This window comes from Rhinatrema bivittatum, chromosome 9, assembly GCF_901001135.1.
Source record: "Rhinatrema bivittatum chromosome 9, aRhiBiv1.1, whole genome shotgun sequence".
In the NCBI taxonomy this organism is placed as follows: Eukaryota; Metazoa; Chordata; class Amphibia; order Gymnophiona; family Rhinatrematidae; genus Rhinatrema; species Rhinatrema bivittatum.
In genome coordinates, this window is record NC_042623.1 from 228,134,465 (window position 1) to 228,150,036 (window position 15,572).

Consider the following 15,572-nt stretch of genomic DNA (forward strand, 5'->3'; position numbering starts at 1 on the left):
GTTACTTTGATTCGCCGGTCCGGGGTGCTGTTTTCGATCACGGCAGGGCTGTCATGCCCCAGTCATTGGCATGCCGTGCGTGCGCGATTGTCCGGCGATGGACTTTGTTCGGCCTGTATTCTGGGAGGGGAGGGACCCTCCGTTTTACCCTAGGAAGGTCAGCAATCTGCACGCACGACCGCCGCAAGCCCCCCTGCATCTCAGGCTGCCTCGGCTGAGCTGTTCCTGCGGAGCACGGGAATGGCAGCCATTTTGTCCTCAGACAGCACAGGCAGGAGAGCCACGAGGAACACGAGGGGGGAGGGGATTCCCCCCCCCGTCCCCCGATTTATCCCCGCAACAGACCTTCTCCGGAGAAGCAGGGGATGCAGATCCAGATTCAACTGGGACAGATGATGGCCCTGCAGGAGCGGGGGAGACCTCCTCTTCCTCTTCTTTCTCATCAGAGATTGTATTATTTATGCATAAGGCCTTTAGGGCCAAGAAGGCAGGAAAGAAACAGGTTGAGGAGGGTCCCTCTCCCGGTGTCTCCTACAAGGCGAATCGGAAGCGACCTAGGTCTAAGGAAAGCCGGGAAATGGATAAGGCGGGCTCTAGTCCCCCAAAGGTGCAACGCCTGTTAGGAACAGTGGCCATCGGATGGATATGGACACCTCCGATGACCAGGATTCGCAAGATAAGCCCCCGCTGGGGGTGGACGAGAATCCGGACTTGCCAGCAGACGAGGGCCATGGGGCGCAGGTCGCTGAGGGGGATGACCCAAAAGTAGTCTGTCTTTTTTCAGGAGAGAGGTGCTAGGCCCGCTCATCCCCTTTATTTTGAGGGAGTTGGGGATCGAGGGGCTGCTGGAAGAAGTTAAACAGGGGACTATGGATCCTGTTTTGTTGGGCCTGAGGGGCCCCACTACTTCATTTCCATTCCATTTTTCCGCCACAGATTTGCTATTCCGAGAATGGGATACCCCAGACCTCGGGCTGAAGGTGAGTAAGGCTATGGACAAGCTATATCCTTTGCCAGAGGAAGCTTTGGAGCTGTTGCGAGTTCCTAAGGTGGACTCGACGGTGTCGGCAGTCACCAAGAGAACCACTATCCCGGTTACTGAAGCGACGGCCCTCAAGGATCTTCAAGATAGAGAGTTAGAACTTCAACTAAAGAAGATTTTTGAAGTGTCTGCACTGGCGGTGCAGGCCGCAATGTGTAGCAATTTTGCTTTGCGGGCGGGCCTCCGTTGGGTTCAACAGCTGCAGGCAAATGAAGACCCGTCGGAGGGTGAGGCTCTCCAAGCGGGCCAGCTCGAATCAGTTGTCTCTTATAGTGCTGATGCACTTCATAATCTGTTGAGGGCCTCTGCCAGATCCATGGTATCCGTGGTATTGGCGTGCAGGCTCCTGTGTTTGAGAAACTGGTGGATATTTCGTCAAAGGTGCAACTTAGCTCCATGCCCTTTAAGGGAAAGCTGCTTTTTGCAAGCAGTTAGAGGATTTGATTCAATCTCTGGAAGAGAATAAGATCCATCATTTGCCGGAGGATAGGCCAAGTCGAGAGGTTCATTCTCTGCGAGATCTCGTTTTCGGGGAAATCGGAAGTTTCGTCTGGCCAGGGCTGCGGGCCCTACCTTTAGGCCAGGGGCTAACAGACAGCAGTCCTGGTCTCGGTCCTTTCGTGACTGCCGGTTCGGAAGGCCTGGAGCTCCCCAAGCGTCCACTGGAGTTAAGTCCTCACAATGAGATGAGGCGGGCCCACTCCTCGGAGGTTGTCGTTGGGGCAGACTGTCCCTTTTTTACGAGGAATGGGCCAAGGTGACGTCGGACCAGTGGATCCTCACGGTGATAAGACATGGTTACGCGTTAGATTTTGTACGCCGTCCCCACGACCTGCTCCTAAGGTCTCCATGCACATACCAGGAAAAGCATCAGGCAGTGCTCGACACGTTACGGCAGCTTCTGGCCTTGGGAGCCATTACCCCAGTTCCATCGGGTGAACAGAGAAAAGGCCATTATTCCATCTACTTCGTGGTGCCGAAAAAAGAGGGAACTTTCCGGCCCACTCTAGACTTAAAAAGAGTCAATCGCTATCTTCGGGTACCTCGCTTCCGCATGGAGACTCTGCGGTCGGTGATTGCCTCCGTAAGAAAGGGTGCATTCCTGGCATCACTGGACCTGACTGAGGCATACCTGCATATTGGCATACGAAAGGACCACCAACTGTTTCTAAGATTTTTCATCCTAGGTCACCATTATCGGTTTCGGGCTCTGCCGTTCGGACTGGCCACCGCTCCCAGGACTTTCACCAAGATCATGGTGGTGGTTGTGGCTCAGCTTCACAGGGAAGGTTTGTTAGTACATCCGTATCTGGACGACTGGTTGATTCGAGCTAAGTCCGAGAAGCTTTGTCAAGCGGCTGTTTGCCAGGTGCTACAGCTGTTGAGATTACTCGGGTGGGTGATCAACTTGACCAAGAGTCAGCTCGTTCCCTCCCAGACCTTGGAATTTCTGGGAGTGCTGTTCGACATGCGACAAGGGAATGTTTTCCTGATGGCGGACCGCATTACCAAGCTACAGGGCCAGGTTCGTGCTCTGTTGGTCAACCAGCTTCCACGGGTGTGGGATTACCTGCGGGTCTTGGGATCCATGACTTCCACTCTGGAGCTCGTGCCATGGGCCTTTGCACATATGCATCCTTTACAATCGGCATTGCTGTCCAGGTGGAGTCCAGTTTCATCTCCCTCTCCCGCTCCCGGAGGTGATGAGGGCCAGTCTCGACTGGTGACTTTGCTCGGACAATTTGCAGAAGGGAGCTTCCCTGGTTAATGCCCGAATGGACAATAGTGACTACGGATGCCAGCCTCTCCGGTTGGGGAGCAGTATGCCTTCAGAAGTCGGTGCAGGGACAATGGTCTCTATAGGAGTCTCAGTGGTCCATCAATCACCTGGAGACCAGGGTGGTACTTCTGGCCTTGCAAGTGTTCCTTCCTCTGGTTCAGGGGAAATCGGTCCGGGTCCTGTCCGACAATGTGACTACGGTGGCGTATATTGATCGCCAAGGAGGGACCAAAAGTCGCCCCGTGGTGGAGGAAGCGCAGAAACTGATACACTGGGCAGAGCAGCACTTATCCCGCATAGCGACGTCTCACATAGCGGGCATTGAAAATGTGCAGGCGGACTTTCTCAGTCGAAACAGGCTCGACCCAGGAGAGTAGGAGTTGGCGGACGAGGCCTTTTGGCTCATTTGCGACGAGTGGGGCACTTCCTCTCTAGATCTGATGGCGACCTACAAGAATGCCAAGGCCCCATGGTTTTTCATCAGGTGCAGGGAGAGAGGTGCCGAGGGCGTGGACGCGCTAGTATTCCCTTGGCCAACTGACGTGCTGCTTTATGCCTTTCCGCCGTGGCCCCTCATCGGGAAGATGCTTCGCCAGATAGAACTCCATCCGGCGGAGGTAATTTTGGTCGCCCTGGAGTGGCCGATGTGTCCATGGTTTGCAGATCTACTCAACCTGGCCATGTTGGGCCCCCTGCGTCTAAGGGACATCCCGGTTCTCCTTCATCAAGACCCTGTTTGTTTGGAGGAGGCGGATCGCTTTTGTCTAGCGGCATGGCTTTTGAGAGGCGTCGTTTGAAAAGCAAGGGTTATTCGGACACGGTGGTTACTACCCTTTTGAGATCGCACAAGTCGTCTACGTCCTTAACGTACGCCAGGGTGTGGAAGGTGTTTGAAGCCTGGTGTATTGCACGGGAGATTGACCCCCATCCGGGCATCTCTAGCGGATATTTTGTGTTTTCTGCAAGCCGGTCTAGCAAAAGGTTTGTCGTGCAGTTCTCTATAGGGTCCAGGTGACTGCTCTTGGTTGATTCCGGGATTCCATCCATGGATTGTCCTTGGCGACATATCCGGATGTGGCTTGTTTTTTCTTCAAGGAGCAAAGCATTTGCATCCCCCACTTCGGTCCCCTTGTCCTTCATGGAGTCTGAATTTAGTCAACGCATTGTGTGGTTCGCCCTTTGAGCCTTTAAAAAGAGCGACCTTGAAGGATCTCACTTTGAAAGTGGTGTTTTTAATAGCTATGTCCTCGGCGCGGCAGGTGTCAGAACTTCAGGCGTTGTCTTGTAGGGAGCCCTTCCTACGGATTTCTGAGTTGGGAGTTTCGTTGTGTACGGTCCCATCCTTTCTTCCGAAGGTGGTTTCCTCCTTTCACCTGAATCAGTTGGTGGAACTTCCATCGTTTGCAGATGTGGATTGGACGGATCCCCTCGCGTGAGACTTCAGGAAGTTGGATGTTTGGAGAGCGTTCCTACAGTACCTGGAGGTCACGAACGCCTTTCGATTGTTGGACCATCTTTTTGTACTGTGGAGTGGTCCGAAGAGAGACAATATGGCTTCCAAGACTACGATAGCTCGCTGGTTGAAGAAAGCTATCAACTTGGCTTATTTACTGCGGGGAAAGTCCTCGCCAGTAAATTTTCGGGCGCACTCTACTAGAGCTCAGGTGGCTTCCTCGGCAGAATGTCAGCACATTTCACCTCAAGAGATTTGTAGGGCGGCTACATGGAAGTCTCTGCATACGTTTGCAAAACATTATCGGCTGGATGTCCAGGCTCCGGTCCCGGGTGGATTTGGGGAAGGTGTGCTTCGAGCGGGCCTCTCCGGGTCCCACCCTAAGTGATTTAGCTCTGGTACATCCCAGGAGTCTGGACTGATCCAGGTACGTACAGGGAAAGGAAAATTGGTTCTTACCTGATAATTTTCATTCATGTAGTACCACGGATCAGTCCAGAGTCCCACCCTTTCTCAGCATTAAGTCACGGGAGAGTCCGCTCGGTCGATAATTGTTCTAAGGAGATTCTGAAGATTTGGATTATCGGGTTTGGGTCATGGTCAGCCTTAGAGATCCGGTTTCTTGTTTGGGTTTATGGTTCCTGTATATAGTTAGTTTGGTTTGATCCATTCTGCTTTGACATTGAGTAATACTGGCAGACTGTGGGTGGGACCTTGGTATATATGGCAGAGTCTCTCAAAACTTTCTCTGTCTCCATCTGCTGGAAGGGAGGCAAAACCCAGGAGTCTGGACTGATCCGTGGTACTACAGGAATGAAAATTATCAGGTAAGAACCAATTTTCCTTTCTCCCCTCTAATTGTAGTAGAAAAGGAATAAAAGGAGAGAAGTCAGAAGGAAGGGGAGAGGAGTGACACAACTAAAGGAGACACACTGAGTGGTCATAGGTTTGGGAGGAGAACCAGGAAACAGAGGGCACAACTATAAAATACGATTATAACAACATCAAAGACAGATCAGGGTGTATTCCCAGCTAGTGGATTAGGTTGTGGCAGTCATAGGCTGTCCCATTAGTTTCAGTAGCACTAGCCCATACCTACAGGTACCCCTCCTCGGCTGCACACTGTAACGTTAAGGGCGCCATCAGTTCTCTCTGACAGCACATGGAGAATCTAATAATTCAAGTTTGGAGTCACTTACAAACGGGATTGTAATAGTGGAATCCATTTTAAGCTAAATATAAATGCTTTTAAATAAATACAAACCTAAAGGGGCAGTTGCTCTCTACCTGCTGTTATAGCTGATCCTTCACTTGATATTTCAGGGTTGTTTATCTGTATTACCCAAATGTCATGGCAGAAGATTAAAGGTGATATAAAAATGCTCTCTAACATTATTTTTGTTTCCTGTTTTGGTAATGTAATTGTTGCACTGGCTTTTTACACCCCATGAGCTTCTGTTGCTCTGGGAAAACCTTTTGCGAACTTGACTCTTCTGTATGAGTTTGCAAGATTTGTTTTTTGTTTGTAGTAGTACAAGTGGAACTAATGTCATCAATGCAAAAATATCAGGTTGAGCTGTGTAGTTGGTTCAATGGCTTGTGTAATCTTGATCTTTTCCCGTCGATAGCAGGGCTGAATTAGCCATGCTGTCATGGGATCTGTCCATCAGGTCCGGGAGGCGGAGCTTGATAAAGCAGAGGTTAATTCTTTGTATCCTCTGCGCCTGCGTGTGTGTGTTCCCGTGCAGGCAGATCTACTTTCCTCAGTCTGTTTTTTCCGCGCGCGGGATCGCACGCAGAGCCAAGACTTTCCTCAGATGTCTAAATCAGGATTTAAACGCTGCCGCTGCAACCGAGTGATGTCGGTAATAGACGGGCATGACAGGTGTTACCGGTGCCTGGGCAGCGCGCACGACGTGTCAAACTGCGAATTTTGTGCGAAGATGTCCCCCAGGGCGAAGCGACAGAGGGCCTACAGACTCCGAGAACTTCTCAGCACGCCGGAAGCGTCAGAGGCCCACTCTTCACCGGGACCGGTGAAGAAGATACAATATTCGGCACCTAAGGCTCTGTCCGATAGTCAGGTAACAGGGGACCAGGACTCTGCGACCCTTCCTTACCGAAAACTATCCTCTCATTCGACGTCCAGTAAAGACTCGAGACGTAGCCGATCGCCTCATAGGCAAACCGAAACGTCCCGCCATTTGACGCCGAGTCTCAGCCCCTCACCGCGCCCTCTGGAGGGATCGCGTCATGAACTGCAAAAACGGCACCACAAGGCTCAGAAGGCCAAAGACGCGGCGCCAAACATTCCACCCGCTAAGGCGCCGCACAAGCCGACACTGAACACTGCGGCATCAAAACTCGCGCCCCCGCAGCAAATGGAGCGCACGGCGCCGAAGGGAGTAACGGCGCCGAGAAACCCTATGACGTGGGAGGCCCACAAGGAGCGGAAATCCCATATGGCGCCGAAACACCATACGGTGCCGAAAGACAGTACTGCGCCGAAAGACAGTACTGCGCCGAAGGACCGAACGGTGCCAAAGGATAAGACGCCAGGAAAACATACGAAGCCACATGAAATCAGGCACCTTCAAAAGGCACCAAAAGGCCCTGCGGTACCAGGAAAACAGGTGCCGCCGACAAGCCTTATTAAGCGTCAGGACTCCACAAGTCACGCGACGCCGGACCATTCAAAAGGAGGGCGAGAGATACCGGGTCCTTCCAAGGATGTAGGGGGTCGTTCGTCAAACGTACACACAAAGGAGCCCACAGGGAGGTTTGTGACTATACCTACAAACCGAGACCCGAAGTTATACGCATTGTCGGAGACAAAAAGGGAGTCTCATAAACGCAAGAGGTCAGATAACTCCTCTTCACATAGTTCTCATCATAGAAGATCCAGTTCCTCCTCGCACAGCTCCCGGAACCCGCGTAACCCGTCAGACGACCTCGTCTCTCGTCGTAGTAAAGAAAGAAAGCGGGACCCATACCGGGACCACAAGACAAAACATCCACGACATAAACCAACTAGCCCTTCAACGTCCAGGTTGTCTCGTTTTTCCCATCACCGAGACGATGACTCCCCGATATATCTCACATCATCTCACGCTTCGCCGGGTTCGATGTCTGAACCGGACCATTCACATCACACTTCTAGTCCTCAGGAAGGTCAACAAGGACTGAACATGGCAAAAGCGATGCCGCAGACGGCAAAGGATGCCTTCTGGCAGTTATCACAGTCCTTGTCAGGGTTTTACGAAGCCATTCAAGCATCCTTTATCATTGAGAAGGATAAAGGGAGCCCCAAACAAGTTCATACATCTTCAGAACTGCTAGAGGACGCGAACGTGCAGCTTTCTCCCCTACGGGAACGAGCTAGTCCGCTGTCACCAGCCCGTTCTGTCTCGCGTGACCAGGACGATTCTTTTTCCGATTCACCTACTTCATCTACTGGGTTTCCCTCAGACCCTCAAGAAGGTCAACAAGAACCATACTCACCTCCTGAAGATCTTTCCTATCCGAAGTTTTTGGAAAAGATAGGAAATATTCTTCAGCTACAAATTCAAAAGGAACAGGACCCCAGAGCTGAAACGTTGGGGCTTCTAAAAATTTTCGACGTTCCAGGTGAACAGACCACGCTTCCACCTCATGACCTACTACACCGATTGCTATTAAAGTCGTGGGAGACCCCTCAGACCATGCAATCAGTATCCAGGAAGATGGATATTAAATTTAGAATTAGAAAGGAAACTCCATATGCTCTTCCGCAACTGCCGCATGAGTCAGTGGTGGTCGAGTCCGCGATGCAACGCTTTAAGAAACCAAAACTCCACACATCTTATCCACCGAATAAAGACCATAGGTATCTGGATGAGGTGGGAAGGAAGATATACCAGAACTCGATGCTCACAACACGTATAATGCACCACCAATTTTATATGGTGCAATATCTATACGATTGCATCCAGGCCACTAAAGGCCTCCTTTCCACCGCGGGGGGACAAACACCGCAAACCCTGCATGATATGGAGGAATGTTCACGTCATCTACTCCGCTCAATCTATGAGGGCATGGAGACCTCCTCCAGAGCGTCCGCGACGGCCATCGCGGCTCGCAGAACGGCATGGCTTCGCTCTAGTTCCATTAGAGAAGATGTGCACAGCAAACTTGCCAACCTGCCCTGTACGGGCGATAACCTGTTTGGGGCTAAATTGCAAGAAACGGTGGGTAAGCTCAAAGATGAAGCACTAGCCGTACAGTCCCTGCACTCTCATGCAACTTACCATCCGTCGAAACGATTTGCTCCATACCACCGTAAATCCACCTACGGAAGGAGACCCTTCCGCCAATATCAAGGATACCGCTCTCAGACCTACCAAACATATCAACCCTATCAGAGACCGCAGCAACAACAACAGCAGTCTACTCTGCCTCGGAGGGATAGGCCTCGCGCGCAGCGTCAAGACGCAGCAGCAATCGACTGCCCCGAAAACCACTCAGTCTTTTTGAGCTTGCAACCACCATCACTCCAACCATTCCCGCCAGGAAGAATCCAGTCCCGGGTGGCAGTTTGGAATCAGATAACATCGGATCAGTGGGTACTGGACATAGTCAATCAAGGTTACCGTCTGCAGTTTCAGTCCAAACCGCATCTCCCGCACGTTCCCTCCATCAGGGCCTTCCGGGATCATCCGCAACTCCAACAGGAGATATTACATCTATGCCAACAGAAGGCAATTGTCCGACTACCCTCGCACAACCACAATCAAGGATTTTAATCCCCATATTTCCTAATTCCCAAGAAATCGGAAGGCCTGCGACCTATTCTAGATCTTCGGGAACTCAACAAATGTCTGAAAAAGGAGAAATTCAAGATGGTATCCTTGAAATCCATCCTACCCTTACTGCAACCCAACGATTGGATGTGTTCCATCGACCTGAAGGACGCGTATACTCACATTCCAATCCACCCCTCTTCTTGGCAATACCTTTGCTTCACCTACAGACAGCAACATTACCAGTACAGGGTACTTCCCTTCGGTTTATCAGCGGCACCCAGGGTGTTTACCAAGTGCATGGTAGTGGTGGTGGCTCATCTCCAACAACAGGGGATAACGATTTTTCCTTATCTGGACGACTGGCTAGTGGTAGCGCCATCGCAGGACCGCCTCCTCTGTCAGCTAGATCGAATCCTTCGTTGCCTACACCAACTCGGTCTGGTAGTCAATTTCAAAAAGTCTCACCTAACGCCGACACAACACCTACAATTCATAGGGGCGTACCTGGACACCACCCAATCCAGGGCATTTCTACCACAGGACCGGCAAACACAGATGCAGAACCTCCTGCGCGACCTCTTACCGAGGCCAACCTCGTCGGCCAGACAAATCCTAGTCCTTCTAGGCCACATGGCTGCGGCCAATTTTCTAGTCCCAAATACCAAATTGCACATGCAACGGCTGCAGTGGGGACTCAAAAGGCAATGGAGTCAACACTCCCAACCACTCACACAATCGATTACCCTCACCGCAGAAATGAAAAAGGACATAACTTGGTGGCTCCTTCCATCCACATTAGTAAAAGGAGCATTATTCCGACAGCCAATGCACGACTCTGTTCTGACAACGGCTGGGGGGCACATCTGGAGGTCCATGAAACACAAGGGCTCTGGTCCTTAACAGAGCAGGCAATGCAAATAAATTTCCTAGAGCTTCGAGCGATTCGCAACGCTCTCCAAGCGTTTCAACCCTTTCTGAAAGGACGACGAGTCATGGTATACACAGACAATCAAGTGGCAATGTTCTATGTCAACAAACAGGGCGGCTCGGGCTCTTGGACCCTATGCAAAGAAGCATTGCTCACCTTCCAATTTGCACACCAGCATTCCATACATCTCCAAGCCACCTACTTGCCGGGGATAGCAAACACGAGGGCGGACAGATTGAGCAGAATCTTCCACCTACACGAATGGTCCCTCAACCGGGACGTAGTGCTCAGTATATTTGCCAGGTGGGGCACGCCATTGATAGACTTATTTGCGATGGAACTCAATGCGCAACTTCCGCAGTTCTGTTCGATTCGGCCCAGCAAGTTTCGGATGGTACAGGATGCCTTCCTCATTCCGTGGACTCCAGGGCTTCTATACGCGTTTCCGCCCATTCCCTTGCTCACCAGAACAATTCAAAAATGCATAATGGACAAGGCTCAATTGATCCTCATTGCCCCAGCCTGGCCCAGACAGCCCTGGTACAGTTACCTCCTGCACCTCTCCACCGAGCCACCGATACGGCTGCCACAGCGACCAGATCTACTAGGGCAGGATCAGGGAACGCTGTTACACCCACTGCACTCATCCCTACACTTAACGGCGTGGAGATTGACAGGTGGTTACTAGCTGAGCAAAATGTCTCTCTTGCTGCTCAACGCATCCTACTGGAATCCAGGAAACCCTCTACTAGGCGCAATTACCAGTATAAATGGAAAAGGTATACCACATGGTGAATAGCCCAGCAAATATCTCCTATTGACTGCTCACCACAGCTCTTGCTGGATTATCTTCATACCTTATTCGAAACGGGACTCGCCACAAATTCTATTAGAGTGCACCTCAGTGCCATTGCGGCCTATCACAAACCATATAAGCAGGCCTCTATAGCCACTCACCCTTTACTTACTCGTTTCCTCAGGGGTCTCCTACATATAAGACCCCCCACAAACAAACTGCCGGTTCCCTGGAATATAAATATAGTACTGGAACAGCTCATGCTTCCTCCATTTGAACCATTGGAATTGGCACACATAAAATTCCTCACTTGGAAGGTGGTGTTCCTAGTAGCCGTCACCTCAGCTAGACGAGTCAGTGAGCTGCAAGCACTAGTGCATTATGAACCATATTTACAGTTCTTTCATCAGAAGGTAGTCCTTCGAACTCATCCTACATTTTTGCCAAAGGTCGTGTCTCAATTTCACATTAATCAGACTATAGAGCTTCCCATATTTTTTCCTAAACCACATGCATCGTTGAGAGAAGCTTTGCTTCACACCCTAGACTGTAAAAGAGCTCTCGCTTACTATAAGAATAGGACGTCTTCTTCCACACGTCCTTCACAGCTATTCCTATCCTTCGACCCTAAAGCCCCAGGACTATCAGTTTCGAAACGTACCATCTCCAGCTGGATAGTTCAATGTATTCAGTTCTGCTACGACAAAAGAAATAATGTCCTCTCAAGCAAGCCAAAGGCTCACCAAGTTCGGGCCCTAGCAACCTCTTGGGCTCATCTCAGAAACATACAGCCCATAGACATTTGTAAGGCGGCGACTTGGACTTCCTTACATACGTTTACTAGACATTATTGGCTAGATCAGCAAACGTCATCAGATGCACAATTAGGTCGCTCAGTCCTACAAGCTGCAATGGATCATGACCAGTGATTGCCACTCGTCTATTAATTGGGAGCTTGTGACTCCCATGACAGCATGGCTAATTCAGCCCTGCTATCGACGGGAAAAAACAAGTTTGCTTACCGTAAACGTTGTTTCCGTAGATAGCAGGATGAATTAGCCATGCTGACCCACCCTCCTCCCTGGCAATCACAATACACCAAAGGTTTATACTGCTTAATCACAGACTGAGGAAAGTAGATCTGCCTGCGCGGGAACACACACACGCAGGCGCAGAGGATACAAAGAATTAACCTCTGCTTTATCAAGCTCCGCCTCCCGGACCTGATGGACAGATCCCATGACAGCATGGCTAATTCATCCTGCTATCTACGGAAACAATGTTTACGATAAGCAAACTTGTTTTTACCAGTAGATTGGCCAGATACAATCTATATTATTCTCTTAAGTTTGTGTATAACAGCAGAATGTTTGGTTCATGTGTACTTTCCAGAATAACTTTGCACAGTGCCTGACAGTTACTTTCTGCTTTCTTTTTCTTTTGCTCAGAACGAGCTGTTTGAAAAAGCTAAGAATGAAATCCTGGATGAGGTTATAAGTTTGAGCCAGGTTACACCGAAGCACTGGTAAGTACCTTCTTGAAATGAAATTGGCATCCATAGTTCGTTGTTTCTAGGATGTGAAATACATTGCATTGGACCAAATGATGCTGTACATGAGCAGTCCTGATCACTCAGGACCTTCTTCATGTCTAATATTATCCTATAGCTTTTAGAATATTCTTATCTTGATTCTAAAAAAAAAAGCTTTCACAACCTACAAAGAATTCCATTTATCTCCAGAATCTACATGGTGGCTTTTTTTTTTTTTTAATTCTGTGTAATAAGGTTGCACTTTGCTCCTATTAAGCTCAAGATGATAGGATCGTGACATCAACATATAGACTTCATGTTTGCAAAGAGGCCGAGGGGCTCCTTGGCTGGTGGCCAGGGGGTCCTGTGCCGGCTGGGACTGACGGCTCAGATGATTTGGACCTAGATGATCATGGGGTTAGTTCAGGGTTGGATCAGGATGACCCAGCAGATCTCACGGTGGATGTCGATGGGGATAAGGACAAGGCGTATCTGGAAGAGGTCCCGATAACGGAGGGAGATGACACGCAAGTGATTCGTCTCTTCCATAATGAGGAGTTGAGCTCCTTATTTCCCATGTTTGAAAGGAACTGGTATTCCCTGTACGTACCTGGATCAGTCCAGACCGTGGGTTATGTCCCCAATCCAGCAGATGGAGTCAGCCCAAAGCTTCGAGGGGGCATCACCATAAGTACTACTACCCCCTCTGCAGGAGTTCAGTATCTTCTGACTCCAGCAGATGCGAGTAGGGGAATCTGGGCTTGCTCCCGATTTCCTATAACCTCTTTTGTTTCCCCTTGTTTAGGGCTTTCTTCTCTGTGTTGTTAGCTTTGCTTGGATCAAGTTGTACTTCAGTTTAAAAAAAAAAAAAAAAAAAAAAAAGGTTAATTGATTAATTGGGGAGGCGTGGCTTCTTTGTTGTGCTGGCTCTCTGCCTCCCTTTTCTCCTCTCTCGGCGCTGGTCTGTGTCTTTACCGGGGTAAGTCGCTTTTCTGTGATTTTCTTGGCTGTAATTTCTTTTTCAGCTAGGTGGATGCGACTGCCGGTGAGACCGGCCTCCTAGCGTCTTCGCCTGCTCCCGCGGCCATTTTGCCGGCTCCTCATGGGCAGCAGGGAGAGCAATTCAGATCAGCGGGTTGTGAGGCCAGGAAGGCCCCCCCGCGGCGCCGCTTGGTTTTTTTCTCGGCGGGTAGTGCAGGCCGTCCGGGCCCCCCCGCAGCGGCGCGCCGTCTCGTGGCCCCCCCCTCCCTCCCCGAGGCTGCCCGAGTGCTTTTTACCGCCGGGGTTTGTCTTATCTTCGCGATTGCTATGCCGCGGCCGTCGCGTTGCTCGGCCTGCGGCGAGCCAGGATCGCGCATTTCCAGGGAGGGCATCTGTGCTAGGTGCCTCCCAGGGGGGGGGAAGGCACGTCCGGGCTCCGCACTCATTTTTCCACATTAGCAGCCTTGCCTGGGCGGCGTGGGCCGGCCCCTCCCCCATTCTTGGCGGGAACGGTGGCCATTTTACATGCGCTGCGCCCCGAAGGAGGTCAGACGGTGCTGGGGGATGGGGATGCCTCGGAGGGCTCTCCCCCGAACTTACTACCGGAGACAGATCCTGAGGTGGACTCACAGGGGCAGGGTCCCCCGGGGCTCCCACCCGCGGAGGTCCCCCCGAGTAGGCCGGGGTTTTCTCCAGAGTTTATTCGTCTGATGCACACAGCGTACCTGCAGGAACTGGCTGCTCCCGCGGGGCCTCCACCACCCAAGCTACCGCGACCTTCGTCCCTCTCTCCGGCCCCCCCACCTCCGGTGGGCGTAGGGGCCCCACAGCTCCCCGCCCACGTCCGGCTTCCTGTGGGTTCGGGGGGGACTGGGTCGGACCCAGTTTCCCCGGGATCGGACCCTGCCGCTGCGGGACAAGGGGACTCTACGTCAGAGGGAGAGGATCCGCGCACGCTGCGCCTTTTCCAGCGGGAAGAGCTGGATGACCTAATCCCGCAAATTATTCAGGGGTTGGACCTCGATCCCCCGCCGGACCTGCCAGCTCCTGTCGCGCCCGCTGTCGTCACTTCTTCGAAGAAGGGGGATCCGGTACTGGCAGCACTTCGTCCGCGGGCGCGGGCGTTTCCCATTCACGAGTCGTTTCTGCAACTTCTCACTAGGGAATGGGATTCCCCGGAAGCTGCTCTAAAGGGCAGCCGCGCCATGGAGAGGCTGTACCCCGCTGCCGGAAGATTTTCTGGATCTCATCAAGGTACCCAGGGTGGACTCCGCGGTGACGGCGGTCACGAAGAGGACGACCATTCCGGTGACGGGTGGAGTGGCGTTAAGGGATACGCAGGATCGCAAGTTGGAAGTCTTCCTCAAGCGGGTCTTCGAGGTCTCCGCAGTGGGGCTGCGGGCGGCGATGTGCAGCTCGCTTGCCCAGCGGGCTAGTCTTCTCTGGGTGCAGCTACTGCTCACTTCCCAGGTGCTGCCACCCGAGGAGGCCGCCCAGGCGGATAGGCTGGAAGCCGCGGTGGCTTACGGGGCTGACGCCTCCTATGATCTCTTCAGGGTCCTCGCCCGCTCCATGGCCTCGGTGGTGGCGGCGCGTCGACTCCTATGGCTACGCAACTGGGCGGCGGATACGTCCTCCAAGTCGAGCCTGGGTTCCCTGCCATTCAGGGGTAAGTTCCTATTCGGGGAGGATCTGGACCAGATCATCAAGTCGCTGGGGGAAAACGCGGTCCATCGCCTGCCGGAAGACAGATATCGCTCCACCAGGGCTGTTTCGTCCTCCCGGACCAGAGCCAGGGCGCAAAGACGCTACAGGAGTTACAGACCGGCGACAGCCCGGCCTTCTCCCTCCAGGTCTCAGCCCTGGTCGCGCTCCTTTCGCGGGCGCCGCCCCGCGCGTCCCGCTTCCCTCGGCAGGACAACCTTCTCCCAGTCCTCGCAATGATGTTCAGCTCGCCCACTCCGCCGTCCCCAAGATTGGGGGGCGGCTAGCGTTCTTCTACGAGGAGTGGGCACGGATCACCTCGGATCAGTGGGTCTTGGACACCATAGGACACGGCTACGCGTTGGAGTTTGTCCGCGCTCCCAAGGGACGGTTCATCTTCTCTCCCTGCGGCTCGGCCATCAAGCGAAGGGCGGTGCAGCTGACACTGGACAGACTGTGGGAGATAGGCGCCATTGTGCCCGTACCCTCCGGAGAGGTGGGCTCGGGCCACTATTCCATCTACTTCGTGGTACCGAAGAAAGACGGGTCCTTCCGCCCCATACTGGACTTGAAGGA

General features: G+C 52.2%; 1 protein-coding gene across 2 annotated transcripts in view; it reads left to right on the forward strand.

The window, feature by feature from the left end:
* Positions 1-15,572, forward strand: part of OPA1 (OPA1 mitochondrial dynamin like GTPase) — a 568,764-nt gene that overhangs the window by 239,837 nt on the left and 313,355 nt on the right. For both annotated transcript variants that reach the window (XM_029616769.1, XM_029616770.1), the window contains one exon: positions 12,229-12,305. In XM_029616769.1, coding sequence (XP_029472629.1) covers positions 12,229-12,305 — 77 coding nt within the window. The remainder of the gene's footprint in view (positions 1-12,228; positions 12,306-15,572) is intronic.